Source organism: Cyprinodon tularosa, unplaced genomic scaffold, assembly GCF_016077235.1.
Source record: "Cyprinodon tularosa strain WSP-4 unplaced genomic scaffold, ASM1607723v1 ctg81, whole genome shotgun sequence".
NCBI classification, from domain to species: Eukaryota; Metazoa; Chordata; class Actinopteri; order Cyprinodontiformes; family Cyprinodontidae; genus Cyprinodon; species Cyprinodon tularosa.
In genome coordinates this window covers 657735-682691 of record NW_024039574.1, presented here as the reverse complement: position 1 = coordinate 682691, position 24957 = coordinate 657735, and the positions used below count along the sequence as shown (strand labels likewise).

The following is a 24957-nucleotide window of genomic DNA, read 5'->3' as shown; positions in this document are numbered from 1 at the left end:
GTTGTAAGAACAATTTTCAATCAGAGAAACAAGTTAATTAGGAAACTTAGTAATATGAAAATGAAACTTGACTTTGTTGATTTACTGCAAAAGGAATCAGGAAGCAGAGGATATCAGTTTATATTTGAGTTTTTGAAACAGATTTTTTTGTTTTGTTTTTTGTTTTTTTGCCATGTGGTTCACACAACTACCAGTTGGTGGCAGTAATGGTCACCTAACGTATTTGCCAACCGCCATAAACATTTCAACAAGAAGAAGAAAACTGGAAGCAAACTGAGCCAATCCGGCGTCTGTCCGTGTTTTGCTACAGCCAATCAGCTATCTAGATTTACCGAATGCGGAAGTTAGTACGGAATGTAATGTTTACAAATCCCATCTCATCAAAATTTATAAAATGGCATATAAGCTATAGTCGAACTAATCGAAAGAGGTTGTATTAATGCATTGTCGCCCTAAATACAGTTAATATCGCTATATCTGTTTTGAAATGCATTTTAAATGACATTCTTACACACGTGTTTGCTCAATGGCTCACTCCCTCTACTGTAAATTGTCCCGGTTTCATGTCAGATGTGAGCAGCTAAGCTGAAGCGAGGCGTCCGCTGGAAGGGAATAGAGTAGTGGGGACTTGGATGAGCTGGAGGGGAGGTCTGTGATGGACACGAGTCCAACGAAGCGGCTCCGGAGAGCGGAGGAAGATGGAGAGAGGAGAGGAGGAGGAGAGCCAGGGGAGGCTGAGGAGAGGAAGACAGTGGATGTGGTGGGTGATAGACACATTGCACTGATTAAAATAAATAAATAGTCTTTAAGGCTTCCAACTTCTGCAATGATATAATGTCACTGATGTATATCAATACACAACATTGAAAGAAAAAAACAACAATCACTTGATTTCCAAATGTCCCAAACTAATGAACCTTAAGCTGGACAATTCCACCTAAACTACTGGGTTTACTGATTATAAGCTGCTGGTTATGTGGTAAGAGTAAGCTTTTAGTCATCTTCAGGATCACTTCCCTTCCCCCTGGTTTATACTGATGCCCTTGGTTGCTGTTTTTCTTTGGTTGCCACAACATCAAGTATTTGTACTGATTGTGAACTTTCACCATTTCCTCTTTCACTGCAGAGTGTTATCATGCCGGTGCACAATGCATCATGTTGGCTGGAGGAGTGTCTGCAAGCTGTATTTCACCAAGATTTTGCTGGCTCCATGGAGCTCTCAGTGTTTGATGATGCAAGCACAGTATGTTTAATTAGGTTTTGGTTTGTTTGCATGTTTATACATATGAACTGTAATCTACAGCTGGGGATACAATTAATCTATGTGCATATGACTCAGGATGACTCGAGGAAAGTGCTGGAGAGTTGGAGGCAGAGGATGGAAGACAGAGGGATCTCAGTGGTGATCTCTGGTCATGATTCCTCCCAACCAAGAGGAGGTCAGTTTATCTAGTAGCTGATTATATCATTTCAGCTTAGTGTTCTCTCACTCATTCTGTGGCCTACAGGGGCCTGTGCTGTAAGGAAGGCTCAGTGGCTTTTTGAGGTGATTTTGGTTTCAGATTTTCGTTATGTCTTCATATTCTGTTTGCAATTTTTTCAGAATGATTTTTTTTTCTGAAAATTTTGGATTTAATGTTTTTATTCTAGCAATGGTAATTTTATGTAATCCTTTTTTTTTTTCTTTTATCCTGGACCCCCAAGCATGATGTGCTTTTTTGTCTTCCAGTGGGTTTTGCAAAGAATAAGGCTGTGGCTCAGAGTAGTGGACGATACTTGTGCTTTCAGGATGCGGTAGGTATGGCTCACACAGTCACCCAGCTGTCCTTAAGGGAAACACTAGTTCCAATGCACTAGATTTATTTCACTGAAATATACATTAAGATCAGCTTTCAGCCAGCCTTGTTTGGTTTGAGGGAACTTTCACAACACAAAGTTTTTATATAAAACTCAAACCTGTAGAATCCCATTGTATGTCGTTAAATGTCTCAACACATGTCTGGTTATAGTAGTTATTGAGGAAACGGTATGAGATTGTAAGGTGCATTAAAATAGCATTCCTGAGAATCAAATTTCTTTGTTTCTATTTACTCTTTTTCTATTTACACAGAATAAAAAAAACTCAAAAAAATTTTGTTTTAGCTACAGATTCTGCTAGTCGTAGATTTGCCTCTTGTCCTTTTAAATCTTATTTTTTATTTAGTCTTTTACATGTTCCTTATATACCTTCCAGAATGCCGATATCCTTAGTTGAGTCAATCCCACAAGTCACTCCATGAACCAGCTTTGTTAGGTAACATTCCTGACATGAGATAAGTGCCAGAGATGGTGTATCTTCTGCATGAGAAGCCGTAGATGTTGGAAAGCAAGGACCACCTTTACATTTGTCTTTTTTGAATTACAGATTCATAGATATTTGAGCATCGCTGTTTCAGCTAGAGTCAATCATTTATCTCTGGTAAAGATTCTCAGTCATCCAGGTCATAGTTATTCCAAAAAAGTTAAAAACAAACCACTGGACTTTGCTTTACAAGTTTGAAAACATTTCGCTTTCCATCCAGGAAGCTTTTTCAATTAATAATGTGTGGAGTTGCATGAGTTCCAGGCCTTATATAGTATCCCAACAAAAACCTTATTATGGCTTAAAAAACATGCAGATTAATCTGAAAACAGGTCCATAATTATTAATTTATCTAATTTTTTTACATTTCTGCTTCAGATTGCTCATATGATACAAGAACAAGGTCTTTATGCTGCACTTTTTTATGCTAAAGGCTACAGGGATGTGAGATTAAAGTGTGACAGTAGGACACAGATAGAAAGTACCTAAACACGGCAAGTCATATTTCCTGTGTCAAGGTGCAACCCAGCAGGGTTAGACCTAAACAAAGCTATTGCTCACAGACTTATTTCATGTTATATAAGTGCAGTTATGAGGATATAGCTTTGACTCTTTCTACTACAGTATATGACCATATTGCAGCAGAAACGATATCAGTTTTTTGTTAAATATGTTTTGAGAATCTCCAGATCCTTTGAATGATATTTAAAGTTCCGCTTGCGAGAAACTCTGAAATTTGAAGCTTTTTGTTTTCTCTTCTTAACATGGACGATTGAGATTTCTGTGTTCCATTGTGGAGGGCTTCTTATTATGCTCGTACTTCCTGTACACTCTTGCATGACTTGACTCAGACTTGAATTACCTTGTATATATTACCTGTTCTGAAACCCAAAAATCATTGATATAACAAGGCCGCCGCAGGCTAACTGCTCTCTCCTTTGACTAAGTTAAGCCACAATTAGAAACAGGGCCAAGGTGTTTGGGCGCTGTAGCACCAAAAAACAACCAAAAATATTAAACCTTCTTCATCACTATTAGTTGGTGAGAGCTGTTTCTCCTAGAGTGCTTTATTTGGTTTTCAATACACATGATGCTTCATGTTGTTGCTGTCCCCACCTTAGTCTACTTCCTTTAAAAACCTTTTTCTAGAGGTAACGCTGTAATGCTATATTCTTAAAACTCTTTCACACCCTGAAGGAAGATTCTTCAGTCTTTTTCTAAACATATGACCTTTAGCATGTAGCAGGCTAACTGGGTCTTGCAGTCTTTCTGAGCATTGCATGGGCTCTCAATTCTTTAAATAATTGACAATATTTTGAAACATTTCATAGTGTTTTTCTAACCTTTCCAAAATGAATGTGCAGCAGCAGGTGCTTCTCCTAGGGCATGTCTAATGTGTTTTCTCTCTGCCTGTACTCATGTTCTGTGTTCACAGGAGCAGCAAAGCCGTAAAATTCCTGCTCTAAAGCAGCAGTCGCAATACTGACGATCAGTCATTCAAGGGAAATAAATTAGCAACCCCTGTTTGCTGTTTTGTATTTCAAATACCGTGGAAGCAGCAAGGTTGTACTTTGTTTGTAGGTGTGCAAAATCAATGGTTTCCAGAGCACTATGTGTGTCAGTGCACAGGCAGGGGGATTTTTGATGGCCCTTCCAACATCTGAAGTTTGAAAACTTTTATCATTTCATAAATACAAAAAATACAGGATGATTAGAACCTGAAGTTATATTTAGAAGGGGGAGCCTGTTTCCTGCTGCAGAAGTTGAGAAATTATGATTTGTTTTCCGTTATTTGCCTTCTGTTGCAGGATGACATTATGTTGCCTCAGAGAGTTCGTCTCCAGTATGAAAAAGCTCTTCTTCATCCGAACTCTGTATGTATTTTGGTTTCCTTTTATTTATTTATTTTTTGCTGCAGTCATTACTTATTCACTTCCTTCCTTCCTTTCCTTTCTTCAACTTTGCTCAACTTTGCTTCTCTTCTTCTTCCCTACATCTTCCCCTCTTTCCTCTTCTCTCTGTTGAAATAGAAACTTATTCTTGTCCACTGCAATACTGAGCACATTTCTATGGCTGTATATATATGCATTTGGCACGCAGAATCATGAGCGTATCCGGTGTTGATGCTTTATTTGACCTGCCAGGTCAGAGGTCAAAGGTCGCGTGTGTGAGGGGAAATGAGTAAGACGACACGGAGACAGCAGGCTGGCTCCCCTGTACAAACACTATGACATTAATGCTATCACTGTAATTTTTCATTCTCAACATATAGTTGAAACCATGTTTTTTTTTTTTTTCATACTTGGATAAAGAAAAAATTATCTTTTTATATTTCTCAACCATTTTGCTTACAATAGATCACACTAAACCTTTCAGGTTTTAAGTGAGGATTACCCAAATAATTTGTGTTTGCTATACATTAGAATAAAGACTCTGCTTTCTTTCTTTTTTTTTTTCCATGGCTCAGTGGGGAGAATATTCACCCTGCAAACTCAAAGTGGTGGTTTCAAACCCAGCTTCCAATTGTCATGTATATTTCTGCACCAGGGCACCAATAGGCATATTGTTCTGTGAATGTTTGCATATAATAAGTATGATGGGATGAGCCCTGTTTGGATTTGCTAGATATGACTAACAAAGTTTTTTCAATTGAATTCCTTTATGATTCAAAGGCACAACTTTAATAATTTTTTTTCAGTCTGTTTCTTGATAGAATTACTTAAAGTGGGTCACGGCTAAATGGTCAATAAAAGAATAATAATAAAAAAAAATGTTGTTTATTGTCCCTGTAGTTATACTCTTTCACCACCACTTCTCCCAGAATGGTAATAGTTTTTGATCTGTCCCTATTTCTGGTGAAATCTACAATTATCTCCTTTGTTTTTGTTAAAATTCAGAATCAGATGATTGTTTCCAAACATGCCATGAAGTGGCAGTGGCGCAAAAAGTGGGTATGCAGTGTATGCGACACATAGGGGAATCAAAACCCCAACTAGAAAAAATTATTTTTCTAGTTGGCATTTTCTATACTTAACAACATAAAATGATCAATAACAGAGTGACGGCACTGATTACGCGCCCCCCTGATCCTTCACCTCCCCTCCTATCGCTCTCCCTTCCCACACAGGTGGCTTTGGCACAAACCCCTAAGCGAACGCACCCAGGCATGCTTTTTATGTTTCTTTTTTTTTTATCAAACTGTCACTCGTGGTGCACTTGACAACAAGATGGAGCGCCAGAAAAATAGCTGTCCGGAGCAAAAAAACAGAGATAGGAAAAGGATAAAGATATTTCGGTGGGATGAAAAAACGCCTTTCAATGTGTTTGAACCTGCATGGGCGTAGTTTTGCATAGGGACCATAGGGAGCTGTCCCTGCCAATAATTCTATGTGAATAACATGTCATTTACAATCCAGCATTGTTGCAACAGTCGCTCCTCTAGCAGCTTCGCTGCCTGGTAGCTGCTGCTGCTGCTGTTATACCCTGTTATACCCGCTGCGCTGTTTAACTCCACCCTCATTGATTGTTCTGCCTTAAGTTCCGCCTTCTCTCTAAAACAGGCTAAAACTGCTGACTGTAAAGAAGCAGGAGAGTGTTTTGATTTGTGGAACCATCGTCAGCATCTGAAAATAAAATTTAATTCTGAAGTATAATACATTTAATCAACAAAAAACTTTTTTTCTTTTATAAAACTAAATTTTCTGTGACATGAGTTCTGAAAACTGCTGGAAAAATCGACAAGCAGAGACTGTATGTAAACTATCAAAAAATCTGATTCATAGCCACATCTGGCTGAAAAAGAAAATGTGAGGGTTTCCTTTTACTAATACTTCTGTAATATTACTTCTTTCATTTTTGATGACCCTTTGAAGCAGTTCAGGTACAAATAGCAGCTGTTATTTCTTTTATGGAGTATAACAACACGAGATGGCGCCTAAACCTCTGATATTATTTTTTATATAGGAAGCATAATAGAGTTCCACATAATAATACTGATATTTAATTGGCAATTACTACTTTTAGAAATAGGACAAAGACGAGTACAAACATTGGTTTTATTTTACATAGACACTAAGCAATATACTGTTGGTTAATATACTGATCAATCAATCAGGTTAGTATTTTACAGTGGTCATTAAAAAAACCACGATGTTAAGCCAACAAGAATTACTCTGCAAAATTAAAGGTCATCTGTGGCAAGGCTTAGTAACAACAGCTGTCTGGAGGACTTGGTCATAAGTTATAAAACTATTGGGATAAGCATGTTGAAGATGATTCAAATCATTTGGTCAAGTATTAATGGTTAAAATTATTTGATGCAAGTTATACAGTTAAGAAAATTAAGGGTTTTTCTTTCTGAATTTCTACATTCTAAGAAACTAAAATGAAAAATCTAGAAAATAATCAGGGGGTGCACCGGAATGAAAAGTCAAGAAAATGAAACCGAAATGAAAACCAAGACTGAAAACCGAAAACTAAAACACCAAGATAAGTTATTATGTTAAATATTAAAATTATAGCGTTTTTGGTTATGATGTGTAAACTCCACACGCTTAACTCTACCCCACTACCTGCGCTCTCTTGCTTGAGGTGCTTTACTTCTCAGGTTCAACAATGTTTCTGCATTCTGGCTGTGCTGTTTGCTTGCAATCCTTTTCCCCCTGTGCCTGATGTGCAGTTTGTCAAGTCATCACAAGTTTTCGGCCATGTTGATTTGGAGTTAAATGTTTGTTGACTAAAATCCGAAAATTAACTTTTCGGTCTTTACAACTGAAACTTTTTGGTGCATCCCTAAAATAATCTACTTATTCTAGCTTTAAGTAAACAGAGGTAATGCTGGTAATTCTAACTGTCCCAAAGCAGGAAAAGGTCCTCAGATCTAACGTCAGACTGTTAAGTTTTGTTTTATGCAACATATTTAAACATCTTTTATAAACTTCAACTAACAGATATGCATTTTTTTTGTCTGGCTATTATCATAAGTATTAATTGCTACATTTATAAAGAAAATGTGAAAAAAAATAGCTCCCGATAGCACATACAGCAGCTCATGTTTTGTTTTCCTATGCAATAAAAGCTTCACAGACAAAGCTGTCAAATCAAACATATTCATTACTCTGATGAAGGTATGTATCTGTGTTTTCTTAATAGCTCATTGGCTGCAGAGTTCAGAGGCTGCCAGAAGGATCTACGGCGCGCTATACCCGCTGGATCAACTCACTGACTCAGGATCAGCTCATCACTCAGGTAAACGGATACGGTTTGTCCATTAATGCTTGTGGTTTGTACGTGGGTGAGAGGTCGCTTGTCAGGCAGTTACTAGGTCGGACAGGAACAGGATACACATGCGTAGCTCGCAGTTTTGTGCGGAAATGTGTCAAAGGATGGGAGGGTGGAGGCGGGATCACTACTGACCTCAGAGCCCATGCAGGGGAAATAGCTCACTCTCAGTGGAAGGGGGGTGGATGCTGATGGAACAAAACATATTTGCTGACAAAAACCCTGTGATCTTTCTATGAAAGTTTTTGTTCCAAATGATCCTGTAGCAGACATCAAGTTCGATCTGTGTGGAAATATTAGTTTGAACAAATGAAACTCACACCAGAGGCTTTCTCTAAATAGTTATAGAAAGGAAAATGAGAAATGTAAAAGAGTTTTGCTTAGGTTTTTTCGAGTGGAGTTATTCCTATAAGCTGTTATTTGGCTTCTATTTCCTCTTTCCTGAATTTCATATTTAACTTAATAACCCAGGAAGAAAACTTGAGTTCCCCAAGAGAACCTGCATATGCATGGAGAGAACACCAAAAACCTATGCAGAGAGATTCCAGGCCGGGATTTTAATTTAGGATCTCCTTGCTGCAAGGCACCAGCAGGACAGCTTCAAGACACTGCAGATCAAAAACTTTATTATACCCTATAAATCCAAGGCTTTGAGTATGTTGAAGAGCTATAAAAAAAAAAAAGAGTGCAGATTTGTATTGGAATCTAAAGCAGGGCAGAGTCTTACAACTAATACTACCTTTCAATCAATCAAGGAGGCTTGTCAGCAACTGCCCCTTAACTGCAGGAGCAGCAGCCTCTCACTGCAAAATGTCAGAGGGGAACGTGCAATTCAGGTACAATTATCCCAAAGTATGTAGAGGGTGAAACAAAATTTGGTTATATTTCAAAAGCTGTAAAAAGAGGCTTGAAATCAGGTTAATGAAGGGCAATGGCCTGTTGCTGACCTAATAAGGAGCTTAAAACTCTAGTGCTCGTTTGTATGAAGAAAACAAACAAATCTTCTGTTTCTTGTTATAGTTTTTTGCTTATGCTTAGCTTAGAAAATAGATTATTTGCTGAATTATTGAAAAACATGTGTAGTAATAAACTCCACCAAGGCAAAGTGCTGCCATAGGGCACATTCGTTTTGTATTTGCGAAAAGCTTCAACATTGATTTATATGTTATTGTCTCAAAATAACTTGATTGACTTGATGTATCAAACCATTGTGTCTGTTGTCTTTGCTCTAAGGTTTGATGAAAAGGCACCAAATGCCTCAGCTAATGCTGTGCCTGACTATGTCACTGGTGAAATTATCCTGTGTTTGTTGGAGCTTTTTTTTTCTCTCTGACTTGCATTTCCACGTGGACAGAGCAGTGTTATATTGGGCACTACATACATTTTCCAGATATCCGTTATGGTTGATTAGAGCTAATGAACTTTACGACTGGATAAAGGGAGGTGTCCCGTTCAGGTTGGAGGAGAGCTACTGCCTCAAATATCTTTGAGTTGTGTTCACAAATGAGGAGAAAGTGGAGTGGGAGATCGATAGACAGATCAGTACAGCTGCTGCTGTAATGCAGATGCTGACATCTTTTTCGGATACCTCCCTGGAGAAGTTTTCCAGCCACGTTCCATCGGGAGGAGGACCAGGAGGACAACCCAGGACAAGCTTGAGGGACTATATCTCTCAGCTGACCTGGGATGCCTCAGGCTTCCCGCAGTAGATCTGGAGGAGGTGTCTGTGGAGAGGAAAGTCTGGGAGACTCTGCTGAGGCTGCTTCCCCAGTCACTCTAATCATTTTACAAATGATTAGACCTGTAAAATGGAAATTAACTGTTTCGTCATGGTTTTTAGGTGTTTGGCCCATATGCAGACACAGACGGAGAACAAGGAGCAGTTTAAGATGTTTATTTAGACTACACACAAATATGAAGAGTTCACAATGAGAGTCGAAGGCAAGGTTCAGAATGTCAGCGTTTGGGGCTCTGCGGAAGGAAAGTGGAAACTGATTAATACTAAGAAAGTTAGGGAGAACTGTGTTGTTGCTGCTTCGCCTACCGCCAGGTAGGGATAACCTATCCGAGGAGGGTGAGTGGAGGAAAGGGTTCTGTAGCTCACAGCTTTCTGAGGGGAGGAGATGGCTGAGCGACAGGTGAGCTAGCGGATGGAAATTAGGCGGTGGTCCAAGCAGTACCACAGCGGAGGCAGGTTCGAGGAGCAGGTGAAGGAACAAGAGTTGATCCAGGAAGGAGGTTCTCTTGCTCGGTAGCACAGAGGGGGCTTGAGGGGAACGCCAGAGCAGAATCAGGGATTCAGGAACCAGTCTTCAGTGCACGGAAACAGACGGGTGAGTAATCAAGAGGACAACGAACTGAGGGTTCATACCAACAGAGGGAGACAGGAGACAAGTTAGAACCAGAAATCCAAAACCTTAAACTTAAACTAACAGGAACGAAGATCTGTCAACAGGACAGAGGCCTAGGCGTACCACATTGTGCTAACACTCTGGCATCCTTCAGCTGACTGAAAGCTCCTCTTAAGCTCCAGTCAGAGCAGCCCCAATGAGCGGCATGTGTGGGGCCACGCCCACCTGTCAACAACAGCCACCTTTGGAAGAGAATCAGTAGAACACAGAACCCTGGAACTATTTACATTCTATTTCAATCTCCATTTTTAAAACACCTCTGACCTAGCAATGCCTGTTTTAACCTATTCTGATTAATGTTTTAGAGCTAGAGTTAACATAATTCAAACATGCTGCTTTTAGTTCGTAGATAAATTAAAATGCTTTAGTACAATAACCAGAGCCTTACTGTTGTAAACAATCAAAAATGTTTTTAGGATTTTACATATTGTTACAGCGCATCTGTAAGACAGCATGGTGTTGTTATTTCACAGCCTTCCTGATTTATAAATTCAGACAAAAAAATGATTGACCTGCATTTAAAACTGATGTCAGCATAATGATAGAAACACTTTGCTCCTGCTTATATTTGATGTAACCCATTGGTTAATAATTGATCACTGAAAATTAATTGAAGTCTTTTCTACAGTATTTTCAGTATGGCAAAATGAGTCATAAAAGTATGTATCGTGCTGATGAAGGTTCTCAGTCATCCAGGTCATAGTCATTCCGTAAAAATTAAAAAAATATCCACTGGACTTGGTTTTCAAGATTTGAAGACGTTTCGCCACCTCTCCAGGAAGTTTTCTCAATTCAAATGTCTGGATCCGCAGTGAGTTTGAGTCTTATATGGACAAGGCCTTGTCCATATAAAAAAAAAAAAAGTATGTATCATTCAAACTTATATTGTATTAAGTCAACATTGATGTCAGCCAATAGTCAAAGCTGCAATATCAATATTGTATAGTATCAGATATGAAACAGTTGTATTGGGACACCTCTAGTAGCTACTGACTGTTTTTAAGGCAAGTACACACCATTAATGATTTAGCATGTGATTAGACAGTAAATCCGATAGTATGTAGTAATCGTGCTAAGAAAAAAACATCTTATCGAAATGCATGTGGTTGGTCAGATCGGCTGCGATTCACTGCAAATATGTCTGCATAGTTTTGGCCGAGGTAAAGCCGTGGTCTATTTTGGTTGGACCATTATTTGGACAGGAGGAGAGACAAGGTGACAAAGTAAAACATATAAGACATAATTCATACACAATTAATGATACATTTTAATAAACAGTCTAGTTTCTCATACCTATGCTGCATTTTATATATTATAGAAAATGTTTATCTTGTTAATTCTGGTTTTTATGTTGTTTTTTTTGGCATCTCATTGACAACTCTCTTGTTTTATCAGAATTTAAGGCTTGCTAAATTTATCTCTTAAAAAAATCTCTTATTCTGTTTTATGTATACATTTTTTATTTACTTATGTATTTGTTTTTGTAATTTTTATTAAATCTGGTCTTAAGCATAGCCTTCTCACCTAGTTAGAAGACACAAGTCAAAATGAAAAACAAACATTTTTAACCAAAACTATTTAAGCATTTTATTAATAGTCTGCATAAACAAAATTGACCCAAATCAAAACAGTAAGGGAGGAATTATTTTATTGTATCTATCTTTTTCCTTATAAATCCCAGCCCTGTCTAAGGGAATCAGCCAGCAGTGGGTTCACAGATGCACAGCTTGTTCATTCTCTGGATGCAGCAGGGGAACATCTGCTTTGACTGCAGCTGGGAGGAATTTCTTTATGAGGTACCCCTGTCACATTTTGGGCTGAGGGGGTCCCCAAGGAGCTCTGGCTACTGGCATAAAAGGCCTAGAGTGATACATGCTTTCTGATCAGTTAATCCTAAAAGACATTAAGAAAACATGTTTTATGAGATCATAGTGGTTGATATGGTTTCAAACATATGACGGGAAATAAACAAATAATAAAAGAGAAAATAACTTTTTGCTTTAGGCCTCACAGAAAAAAATTGACTCCAGGTAATAATTAATGCAGCTTTTTTGGGAAGATATTTTTTATTCCATCCCAACAACAAGGTTTTATTGAATTGATTCCTTCTGGTTGATGTCTGCTGTTTTTGAAAATTAAAACAATTTTTACTTCTAATTGACCTTACTAACTGACCAACTCTTTAGTTTCTACTCCTTTTCTACACAATCAATATTAAACATAAAGCCTGAATGCATTGCACTTCATTAGATACCTAATATTGTCCAAATTAATTCAGTTTATATATATAGCACCAATTCACAACATGTCATCTCAAGGCACTTTACAATTCAACCAGGTCATACAGACAAATTGTTTTTTAGTTTTAGTTTTCTATCTAAGGAAAACCAGTTGATTGCATCAACTCATTGACTCGAAGGCAATCCCTCACACCTAGCATGCTTGTTGCGACAGTGGAGAGGAAAAACTCAGTTTAAACAGGAAGAAACCTCCAGCACAACATGACAACGTAAGCGGCCATCTACAAAAGGCAACTGTAAACCACAGGTGGTCCAGGCAGATTAGTTCCCAGCCAGCTCCCATGTCAAAGGACGAAGAGAGCACATCCAGCCAGTCACAGTCAGAGAAACAGGACTATTTTGTCTTCATTCAGAAGCAGAAAGTTTAGAGTCCCCACGCTTCCAGAAGCAGCTCCCACCAGTTGGATTGCTTGGATGGGCACTTCTTGCGTACCATATGGTCAAGCTGCTCCCACAACAGCTCAATGGGGTTCAGATCTGGTGACTGCTCTGGCCACTCCATTACCGATAGAATACCAGCTGCCTGCTTCTGCTCTAAATAGTTCTTGCACAATTTGTAAATGTGTTCAGGTGTTCAGGCCTGTTGTAGGATGAAGTTGGCTCCAGTCAAGCGCTGTCTACTGGGTATGGCATGGCGTTGCAAAATGGAGTGATAGCCTTCCTTATTCAGAATCCCTTTTACTCGTACAAATCTCCCACCTTACCAGCACCAAAGCAACCCCAGACCATCACATTACCTCCACCATGCTTAACAGATGGGGTCAGGCATTCTTCCAGCATCTTTTCATTTGTTCTGCATCTCACAAACGTTCTTCTTTGTGATCCAAACACCTCAAACTTGGATTCATCCATCCACAACACTTTTTTTCCAGTCTTCCTCTGTCCAAAGTCTGTTTTCTTTTGCCCATCTTATTCTTTTTCTTTTATTGGCCAGTCTCAGATATGGCTTATTCTTTGCCACTCTGCCCTGAAGCCCAGAATCCCGCAGCTGCCTCTTCACTGTAGATGTTGACACTGGTGTTTTGCGGGTACTATTTAATGAAGATGCCATTTGGGGACCTGTGAGGCGTCTGTTTCTCAAACTAGAGTCTAATGTACTTATCTTCTTGCTCAGTTGTGCAACGCAGTCTCCCACTTCTTTTTCTACTCTGGTTAGAGCCTGTTTGTGCTGTCCTCTGAAGGGAGTAGTACACACCATTGTAGGAAATCTTCAATTTCTTAGCAATTTCTCGCATGGAATAGCCTTCATTTCTAAGAACAAGAATAGACTGTCGAGTTTTAAATGAGAATTCTTTTTCTGGCCATTTTGAGCGTTTAATTGACCCCACAAATGTGATGCTCCAGAAACTGAATCTGCTCAGATGTGTGAACATGATTGCACAAGGGTTTTCTAATCATCAATTAGCCTTCAGAGCCTATGAGCAAACACATTGCACCATTAGAACCCTGGAGTGATAGTTGCTGGAAATGGGCCTCTATACACCTATGTAGATATTGCACCAAAAACCAGACATTTGCAGCTAGAATAGTAATTTACTACATTAGCAATGTATAGAGTGTATTTCTTTAAAGTTAAGACTAGTTTAAAGTTATCTTCATTGAAAAGTACAAAGCTTTTCCTTCAAAAATAAGGACATTTCAATGTGACCCCAAACTTTTGAACGGTAGTGAATATCTTTTTTATGTTGAAAGAAAGGTCTCCTTGTTCTGATTTAAGAAAACACACTGTAGCCTTGGATACAAGAAAACCTGAAGTCACTTTTATTTTGTAGCATTCATGCACAGTGTCACCGTCTGCATAAGTACTCAACAGACATGATATTAGGTTTCATGGAGCATGAGAGTGAGATCATACCCGGATTCTCAAGATTAGGTGCTGCTCCGTTTTTCCTGCTTTCAATATATTCTGCTTCACATTACTACCTTAAACCACAAAAATCTAGTGTTGCTTCATACATATAACCTTATATATGACTACCCAAAAAACCCTCCTACCCTCCTGATTAGTCACAGTCAGCCTCCTACTGCGGCTGCTGTTTTCCCAGAACTCATTCTTATTCTTCTTATTCATGATTTGGCCTCAGCTTACAGCTGAGAAATGTTGCAATGTTACAACAGACAGGCAAAAGAAAGAAGCGTGTAGGTGGAAACATAGCCCACTACCCTACCCCGCCCACCACCACTCACACACACTATCCAGATAAGATTTAGTCCAGCTGTTGTTAGTGGTTGGAACCAGATGTTTGGCACAGTTTTCTACATCTGCGATACGTTTCTGGATTGCTCTAGCAGCGTATTCGCTCCGTAAAATGTCCCATGCATGCCCCAACACACACATGTGCCCATATGGGCATGCTGTGTGGAAATTAGAGATGCAGTTAGAAGCAGAAAATGATCCGTTTGACATGATCTTCTGGTTCATGGGGTGAAAATATTAGAAAACACATAGAGGAAAGGATAAAGGAGATGAGGCGGGTGCAGGGAAAGGAGGGAAAATATTGAGGTTGTTTTCCATGAGGTAGTTTGAGAGAAGAAAAGCAAAAACACAAGTAAGTGGTAGATCATGTGTGAGAATGGGAATGTTTTCTCTTTACGCTGTAAGAGAGTATATGCATGTCTGATTCGTTTTAAAGATTAAAGTAGATATGTCCCCCCCCTGTGAGCGGAAAGGTTAGCATCTTCTGACGGGTGTTTTGCATCAGACTTTAGGTTGATTGAAACTCTTTACCACCCTGGGAAACTATTCAGCCGTCTGATATAATACTGTGGTCACTTCAGTGTGTAGACCAGTAGTGTACTTTGTCAACTAACATTACCATTTTAAGTAACTACTTCTCTATGTGGCTGAATTCTTTGATGAAACCTTTGTGTTCAAGTGCAGCACGAACATAAGTGCTAATTTCAATACAAGTGGACAGTTTGAAATGTTTTATATCTGGCAACAAAATGCATCCATCTTCATAACATCATACCAAGCCAGTCATGATGCAAATAAATAAGTAGCCATGAAGATGAGCCCACAGCTGTTATGGTCTGTCAATCTTCCCAATACTCATATAACAATGTTAGATTTTGGAGAGATTTTCTACAAAATGCTTTATGATTTTAAACATATGTGGTACACTTGAGCTGTAAGTCAACTAAAGGAGATGTTCTTTATTTACTAAAGGTGGTGACAGAACAAATCATATATGAGTAGTGTCATGAGTGCTCTGGGTAAGCTGGGTTTCACCCCAAGCCTGCTGTTAGGTTCCTGTTATCTCAATTGACAGACCACATTTTATCTCATGAAAGCGGACGCTGTCAGCTCCAAACCAATCATTACAAGAATCTAATTACAGCTTTAACTCTGAACTCTACTTGTCAGTATACAGTACTGACATATCGCTGTGGATCAAACTTTAGTTGAAATGTTGTTCTTTATGTAAATCAATTCAAAAACCCTAATAAAAATGTATTACGCGTTGCACAATATGCTTTAGGTATATTTGTTGTCTTTAGAGGTTTGTGAAGTGTGACCTCTTTAAGAGTTGGGGGGATTCACATAAGCAGGCAGTGCTTTAGGGCACCAGTAACAGATTAACTCAGGATATGGTCTAAAATGTTTGTATTCCTTTTGGTAAGTCAAAGCCAAATTGGAAAAAGTATCAGAATCATCTTACCTGGGATAAATGGAGATAAAATGGCTGGTTTAGCATGCAACACATCTTTCGAGGCCTTAGTCCTTGAAGCGTCTGCCAAAGATTCAAGTCTCAACCTGTTGACCTTTGCTAGGTGTCTCCCACCCCTCTTATTTCTGTCAGCCTTTATTGAAAAAAAAGGCCTCTAATGACAAAAAAGACAATAATAGACAGACAATTTAATCCAGAAGATATTAATTTGTATTTAGTCCAAAATGTACTTAAATTATGAATTCTGATGTCTTTTCCAAAGGCGAGTCAGTTCATTTAGTTTAAGTACCTTTTATTGTATATTACACTGTGTAAATGGAAATGATCAAGTGATCAAAACTACAGTAATGTTCATTCTTCTGCCTAGTTTCTTTGGATGGATGGTGGCTGATCATTCCGTACGTTAAGACACTCCTTTACCAAGTTTTTATGGTGTTCAGGAATATAACACATTGTTTCATAATCCTGATATAGGAAAAAAAAAAGTTTTCCTTCTGAAACAGGAATGTTTTTTCTGCAGATGAAATAGCGACAGTCTTGTTTCATTTAGCAACTTCTCAACCACAGAATCATTGTTATCGCAAATTCTTAAAAAAGAAATCTCCTGTTTTTGTGTTTGTCTAACGTGTCATTGTTATTATATCTGTTATTGGTCTGTCCTATCAGGTATACACCTCCAATGGGCCCACGGTCGTCATGCCAACATGGTTCTGCCCTAGAAAGTTGTTCTTGAAAGTTGGATTGTTTGACGAAGGTGGCAAGGTGAAATTTCACTCACATCATTCTTTAAACTGCTTGTAAATCTAGTTAGCACTTGATGCATGAAGCATTTTATATTCTGAACACGTAGTGCATTTTTTAATAAAGCCAATGTGTTTTATTATGAAGAGATTTTCGGAGTTTTCCCATTTCTAACGCACAGAATACACACTCCTGAAATTTGTGAATAAAGATATTTTGACTAAAATAGCTAACTGGCAAAAACAAAAGAGGGTGTAAAAAGAGCATCCGAAGGCCCAAAGTGAAATGTTTTACTTATCTTATAGATTTGTAGGAGCCAATCAGAAAGTTAACTTGGGGTTTATTTGTCAGAGTCTAGAGCTGATATGATTTTTAACTGATTATTTGTGGATGTATGGGTCAGCTAAATCTGGGTGGAGATTTTTAATTGGGCATATTACTCACCCGTTGAAATGTCACACGAGGTGAGAATGCCACTATTTTTTGTTGATCGCTTTACAGATTACTGCTATTAGTGTTTGTGAGGTTATTTTTTGAATATGTTTTTCTATATAATTTTTTCCCTCTTTTTTTCCCTTTAATATATTTAAAGGAGTACTATTTGATCTGAACAGATCCCTTCTGTTTCCACGAGCGAGATAAGAAACAGGCCGACCTCAGCCTGTCAGATGCTTTTTATTTGTTTCCTGAAGTTGCTGCAATAATATCGATTTCTTAATTGAATTTCATCCCTGGTTAATATATAAAAATATGTCCACATGGGATACTGTCATCAACATCCAGATACCCTTATATCTTTTCTATTTGTAGATGTGCACCATGGCTATCTGAGACATTGAAGGTATCTTTACAGAATACTTAAAAATATTAAAGTGATTTTGTTCTCATAAAAAATATACATAGTTTGTTACATTCATTGGTAATGATAAATTATTTGAATAAGTTAATTAATAAAAGACAATTCAACACACACCATTTCTTTGTATCTCCATGAATTTAGCGATCACAGATTGTAGTTTACGACACTACTAATAAGACTACTATTAATTAGTTAAACACTATAAAAATGTTTAAAAAGGTTCTTTTTGTATCAAAGATCATTGTGGCACACCATATGAATTTCTTTATATTGTAGTTCTTTAGTCTGACATTTTTCGCAAATTTCCATTAGTATAGTGTTTTTTATGTCTTATCTCAGTATTTTGTTTTTGTCATGGTTTTCTTTAATACGTTAAAATAATTCCCCATAATAATTTGCACACAGAAATAACTGATATGAAAGTGTGTGCCAGGCAGGCTTCATCCTTATTTAGACTGTGCTCAGTTTGTCTCGGAAACTGGAGCTTGGAAGTGAGAATGACATGATCCCCAAACTGAGAACATTCCAGATGTCAGTCAGATAAAAGTGGGATGGGCTATTTATTGTGGCATGAAATAATGTTGGTAATAAAAGCCATTGACAATATATATTTCTCTTATTTTGTTAATAATACCACTTGCAAAACTTGTTCACAAATGGCTATTTTACAGCTCTGTGTAAAATAGAAACTGTTATTCATGTGACTCCCTCTATAGTTAAAATATATGGCAGCCATGTTTTATAATAGATATAAGTCTACCTGACGAACTCTGACTTTCCCAGTTGGAATTTATGCTTTTTTTTTAAATGATGATTTCTGAGTAAAAAAAGAAATAAATTCAACTTCATGTGACGCCATGCAGATCCGCTGTATGGACCGCTAAAGATTTACTCACCCCCTCATGCGAAATGCAGGATTAGCAGTAAACTGACCTGACCTTTTATCTATTTTAGCCAAATAGTATTTAACCTCTACAGTCCACTCAGTCTCTGAGTGAAGCATTGAAGTTTCTGTCTAATATGGCCATATGATCATTTCTAACAGATAAAAACACCAATGCTAAAGCTAACTTTTGCCCTGATGCAGCTAAACAATACACATTTTATTAACTTTATCTGCAAAACCAGGGTTGTTCATATGTAAATACATGACAGAATACATTTTTCATTTATTTAACTTTATTTCCTTACATATTGCATATTGATGCATGTAAAAAGTGTAATGTAATGCAATATTAAGCAAACTTTGGGTTATCACTATTACACTACAAAAAATATAAATCTAAATAAGGCATTTTTTATTGAATTCAGGAGGTAAGTGAGACACTTTGCCAATGGAACAAGTCAATTTACATTTAAAATAAGGAAAAAAAGCATTATCTTATTTCAGGTGCATATTATCTAATTATCATATTTTAAGAGTAAAAATACTCATTCCATTGACAGAGCAACTTATTTATCTGCTCAAATTAAGGGGTAATGCAATTAAAGTTTTTTTTTTTTTTTCTTCAGTGTGCAATTAATTAAATACAGTTGCAATATATAAACTCTGTTATTTCAAACTAAACAGGTTTCACCTCTGACAGGACATACTGTACCTTCACTAACTAGATCCAATTTTCTCTGCTCGCTCTTCAGGGTGTCCCAGAGGATCTGCTCTTCTTCTACCAGCTTCTTCGTCAAGGGGTGTGTCCGATCAGGGTCGACCAGATCCTGTTGGTTTATCGTTACCATGAGAGGGCTGCTACGCATTCTGTGACAGAGTCAGTCTCACCATTCACCCTCCTTGCCATTAAGTCTCTCTCACACACACACAAACACACACAACCGGTCATATTGTTGGTCCTCCACCTACATGCAGCTGCCAACTGGCATCCCTGAGTTTCCCAGGCCTTCACATGCACTCATACATAAACTGAAGTACTGTTACTGACACACACACTCAGAGCTGTTTTGGGATTTTTGAGATTTGATGACAGTGTCTGTGGAATTCCACTCACTTTCCCAGCATCCTAATCAGGAATTTTGGCCTTCTCTGCTTGGAATGTTCAGAATTCATTCACTGATGCTCTGAGAGAATTAGATCTCGGTGTGAACAGAAATGTTACGCATGTTGTGTGTCAGAATGACATTCCTGCAGCTGCCTGAGATTTAACATGCAGGTGTGCATGTGTCTGTGTGTCCTTTAAGGCTAAATAAATGATTATATAAGGAACTTTCTTAATAAAAAACTTTCTGACTGTATATCTGCTGGGTGTGATTCCTCCGAGTTCATCACCCTTTCGCATGTTTTTTTTTCATCTCTCTATTTTTGGAGCCCTATTACAGGCATGTCTAATTTCTGCTCTACCCCACTCCTGTCACCCCTCCCATAAACTGCCTACCTACTTCCTCACTAGCCAAATGAAACTGTAAACCTATTTCTGTCTGTCACATAGACAGTGCAGATGGCATTATATGAGGTGAAACTATTTTCTTTAAGGATGGTGGATGGTCAGATGGCATATGATATGCAACCTGACTGGTTCTGTTTTTGAATGTGAGTGGCAGCTGTGTGTTGAGGAAATCTTTGCCATATTGCTGCCATGTCTTGGAGGCGACACATGTAAAAAATGAAACAAAGCAAACCTCTAGAGACCACCCAGGCTCTCCAGTGGTGTTAATTTAGATTTGTTTGCCTTATGAGGTTTGTTGCTACAGACAGAAAAAAGGATCACTCTGGAAAATAAAAAAAAGTGCTTAGGTTGAATGTGTGCATATAATCAATGTCGTTCTCAGGTTTGAATGCGTAAAAAGCACAAAGACCAGTTTTACAATTTAAGTTTGTTCTACTAGGCTGCACAGTGGCACAGTTTGTAGCACTGTTGCCTTGCAGCAACAAAGTTCCGGGTTCAATTCTACTTGGAGTTTGCATGTTCTCCCCGTGCATGCGTGGGTTCTCTCCGGGTAGTCTGGCCTCCTCCAACATTCCACAGACATGACTGTTTGACCTGTCCAGGGTGTACCCCACCTTTCGCCCATAGACTGCCGGAGATAGGCACTGCCCCTTCAGGATCCTGATAGAAGAAAGGATGGATGGATGGATGGAGGTTCTTCTGTGAATTCCGACATGTATTTGCAGATATGGCACACTTAAAGGGATAGTTCGGTATTTTTGACATGAATCTGTATGGCATCCCGATCACCAGCGGCATGCAATCACACTGACTTACCCCTGGCAGCGTCCTGTGAGCAGAGTTATCGTCCAGTTTTGGTCAAGCCGAAAGTAGTCCTGCAGGTTTTTAGGAACAGCGAAATAAAACTATTCTCTTCCCAAAACATTATGTGTCCAAAAGAGTGATATTTTCGCATCCCAAAAACATTGTAGTGGAAAAAGTCACACGTCGTTATCAATTGGTCCTATTTTCTCTCTGTTCGTATCAGTGCGCGCCGTCATTCAGACAGCGAGCTCAACAACAGCCATGTCTCCTTCCGCGGCGGAGGAGACATGGCCACATACCAGGAAGTTTTAGAGCACTTCATGCTTCCTGCAGCTGACCAACTTTTTGGAGATGCAGATTTCATTTTCCAACAGGACTTGGCACCTGCACACAGTGCCAAAGCTACCAGTACCTGGTTGAAGGACCATGGTATCCCTGTTCTTAATTGGCCAGCAAACTCTCCTGACCTTAACCCCATAGAAAATCTATGGGGTATTGTGAAGAAGAAGATGCAATACACCAGACCCAACAATTCAGAAGAGCTAAAAGCCACTATTAGAGCAACCTGGGCTATCATAACACCTGAGCAGTGCCACAGACTGATCGACTCCATGCCACGCCGCATTGCTGCAGTAATACAGGCCAAAGGAGGCCCAACTAAATACTGAGTGCTGTACATGCTCATACTTTTCATGTTCATACTTTTCAGTTGGCCAACATTTCTATAAATCCTTTGTTTTTATTGGTCTTCAGTAATATTCTAATTTTCTGATATGATGAATTTGAGATTTTCATTTGTTGTCATTTGTAATCATCAAAATTAAACAAAATAAACATCTGAAATATATGAGTTTGTATGTAATGTATGAATATAATATACAAGTTTCACTTTTTAAATGGAATTACTGAAATCAATCTACTTTTTCATGATATTCTAATTTTATGACCAGCACCTGTAAGTTTGTCTAATTGGCGGACAGAGACCCAAATAGATTGGTGGTTTGATATATTCTTGGCTTGTCTGAGTCAAATCAGTTTTCTTTCACTTCACAAAAATGAACAAACATTCTTTGTGAAATAAAATTTTGAAAAAAATACATTGAAGTTTGTGTTGGAAATATGAAAACATTTAATACTCAAGAGACTTTAAGTTGCCCAATCATAGAAAGTATAAAGTTATATATTTTTTTTCCAGAGTTGTGTATTTTGAATTGAGGCCTAAAAATGCTGTTATATAAGCTCTAGTTGTAAAATTATTTCATGATTATGACATAATTTCTCTTTTCTGCCATCAGGGAGACTATCTGGAAACTGCGAGTAGACTTTCTGCAGGAGAGAGTTCTCAGGCAGTGGGAGAACTTCACCATATGGAACGCTGGTAAACAAGGGAGGAAGCTCTACCGAAGCCTGAGCCTGATCAATCAGAAGAAAGTATGTCAGTGACAGTCCTGATGTGTGACACTAAAATTTGCTGTTTTTCATGTTTTTAAGGCGTTGTTTACCCTCATCAGCATTCAGTGTTTTTTTTTCCACTTAAGGTCAAAGCATTGTGTGATGTGGATGCAAACAAAATTCAGAAGAATTTCTACACATATGAGGAATCCAAGGTGAGATCACTACGGATACAAATTCAGGTTTTGTTGTTAATTGTTCCTTCACAACAGAGCTGTCAGGCCTTTGATTCCTAACATTCAACCAACACTTATAAACTGTTTAATGTTTATAACATTTTCTGTTGATATGTCTCCAGCAAAGACCAAAGCCTACAATCCCCATCTTGCACTACAAAGAAGCCACGGGCCCCTTTATTATCTGTGTTAAACTGGTGAGCTGAGAGTGTGTTTGCGTGTTGTATGTTTGTTGTTTCTGACCGCTTGTCCCTCAGGTCTGTTTCCAAGCCTAACAACATAATGATTCAGGGCGTGTGCCCAGTACAGGATGTAAAACTAACAAACATGAGGGGAGGCTGTCAGGAAATGGGAAGAGGCAGCTGGCTGATCTTTGATCATGGCATGGTAGTGCAAACATATCGTGCTATGAATGATGATGTATAGTTGGAAAGGTTTAGGTTTGATTGTGAGACAGCATGACTGAAAACCCAAGTTTTCCTGCATTTCTGTTAGTATGTAAAAACAAGTTAGAAAAGGCTTCTTTGTCACTAAGCAAGATTTAGATTTAAATCTGAAGAGACCCCACCTATGCGGTCTACTAATTGCTCAATTAAGGAAATTGGCAGAGGTAATCGCTCACAGAAAACAGAAATCTGGACTCAATCACAGATTTCCTCATTATCTTTAATAATGTTCACATGGCTAAAGTCTTTTGTTACTTTTCATTCAAAAACCAACACAAAAATAAGCTGTTAAAATGTATCACATATATATATATATATTTTAAATCTTTTTATGTTGTTCTTATGTAAGACTGCTTTTTATGTTGTGGTTCCATTTGTAGGACATGACAGGAGGAGTCCTAGAGGAAAACCTAAACTCTTTGCAGCTGAAGGAAGGAACAGATTACTACCATTTCAACTGACAGTTCAGAGTGATGCAGAAGACCACAGGAGCCCTGCAGGTTAAACAGACAAAGGACTGGTTATTGAAAACATAAACACAACCTCAGTGATAGACTGCTTCTAAACAGGACGTGAAGCAGTAACAGATTATAGGACAAAGAGGAAAGAAGTTCATATTTCACTTAAAATATTAAAGGTCCTATTTTATTTTAAGTCCCAATGGTTTAACTTGGCAAAGTTATCTGGTCTGGTTTTCTGCTTCTTTCTTTTTTCTCAGTTTCAACTTTGTTACTCTTGGCGCTTTCCGTAGCGCTTTAACAAAAAAAACTATTTTTAGGGGAGTGCACTTTTATTTTTTTCATTTTTGTGTTTTCTCCTATCTAATGTCAGAATTCAAATAAAATTTAAACCAATTTACTACTGTAGATGAAATGACGCTTAAGAAATTGTAAAATCCACAGCAGCTGAGCAGCCTCTTTAGAATACTTGCTCACATTGTTGATCTTATGGTAAAAGTTTCTTATGGTTTTCAAAGGTTAATGAAAGTAACTACTGGTCAGACTCAATAAGTTATAGAATAATTACAAAGTTATGTGTTTCTCTGATACATTTAAAAAAGTTTTTCTCACACATTATATAGATTTATTTGGTACAGTCATATATTTCAAGAGTTTATTCCTGCCAATGGTTCTGCTTACAGCAAATGACAACCCAAAACTCCGTCTCTCAGAATGTGGCATATTCCATAAGACAATGTTATCTTTAATTAGTCTGCTGTAAAAATTCACTGATGTATCAGGTAAAAAAATATACATTCAGTTCTAGTTTACTCCTCAATATGCATGATTTTTTGCATGATTTGTGAATTAATTAATGTGATGTCAACTGCGAAAGTGCTCCGTCTACATTGAAATGCAAGTCAGAGTAAACAAAAGTTCTCACAAAAGTATAGTGGTTTAACCCCGACATAGTGAAGCACGATGTTACTTGAGAAATTCAATATGGCATAACTGATCAGCAGACTTTCAGGCAAAGACAGCCTAAAATGTTTTTAGCATCAAGCCAGTAAAGTTATTTCAAAGCAACAACAGATAAATCAGCTTTAAAGCCCACATTTATCACAGGGAGAGAAAAATAATAAAGAATACAGTCAGGCTGGCTGAGTAAAGTTGTGTGTGGGCCTTTTTAAAGTTAAAAAAGCAGGTGAATAAATATATTACGTAAATGAGAGGGTAAAAATCTAAAGCATATTTTATTTATTTCAAAGATGCATATAAAAGAAAAGCATAAAAAGAACAGCATTTTACAATATAGAGGATACATAGTTTGAAAAGGAGGAAGTAGAAGTGTGAAGTTAAGTATCCCACCCCCTTCAGTTCATAATCCAGCAACAAAAGCCTATCCAAGCTATAAGCAAACAATGCAGTTACAAAAAACTTAGATTATTAACTTTGAACAAACAACCCTCAGCCCCAGTGGTTTTGCAGTTGCTCATGAGGTTAATAGCTTTGTTCATCTTTTACATTTTCCAAGACTCCTTTTTTACTTTTGTATTTGCTCTGGGTCCACTCTCTAATACTTTGAGTAATATGTGTCTGATTTGCATGGTCAAATGTACAAATTCCACTTTATCACACAA

General features: G+C 38.0%; 1 protein-coding gene across 3 annotated transcripts; it reads left to right on the top strand.

Moving 5' to 3' along the window:
- Positions 1-319: 319 nt before the first annotated feature.
- b3gntl1 (UDP-GlcNAc:betaGal beta-1,3-N-acetylglucosaminyltransferase-like 1) lies at positions 320-24957 on the top strand. Of its 3 annotated transcripts, XM_038271923.1 has the most exons (13): positions 322-430; positions 571-760; positions 1127-1243; positions 1340-1439; positions 1730-1794; positions 4150-4215; positions 7493-7588; positions 16670-16765; positions 19242-19366; positions 22099-22234; positions 22342-22410; positions 22554-22628; positions 23258-24957. In XM_038271923.1, exons 2-13 carry the CDS (start codon positions 656-658, stop codon positions 23336-23338), a joined length of 1131 nt encoding a protein of 376 aa, XP_038127851.1. In that variant the 5' UTR covers positions 322-430; positions 571-655; the 3' UTR covers positions 23339-24957. The 3 variants fall into 3 exon arrangements, with proteins under 3 accessions (XP_038127850.1, XP_038127852.1, XP_038127851.1); XM_038271922.1 differs by having other exon boundaries at positions 320-760; XM_038271924.1 differs by lacking the exon at positions 4150-4215 and having other exon boundaries at positions 321-760.

What these genes read in the sequence shown, in the direction of transcription:
- b3gntl1 (XM_038271922.1), top strand. Translation starts at nt 656, where the DNA reads ATGGACACGAGTCCAACGAAGCGGCTCCGGAGAGCGGAGGAAGATGGA. An exon ending in ACTTGTGCTTTCAGGATGCG is followed by an intron (nt 1,795 to 4,149) that starts GTAGGTATGGCT and finishes CTTCTGTTGCAG; the next exon opens with GATGACATTATGTTGCCTCA. An exon ending in ACACATATGAGGAATCCAAG is followed by an intron (nt 22,411 to 22,553) that starts GTGAGATCACTA and finishes ATATGTCTCCAG; the next exon opens with CAAAGACCAAAGCCTACAAT.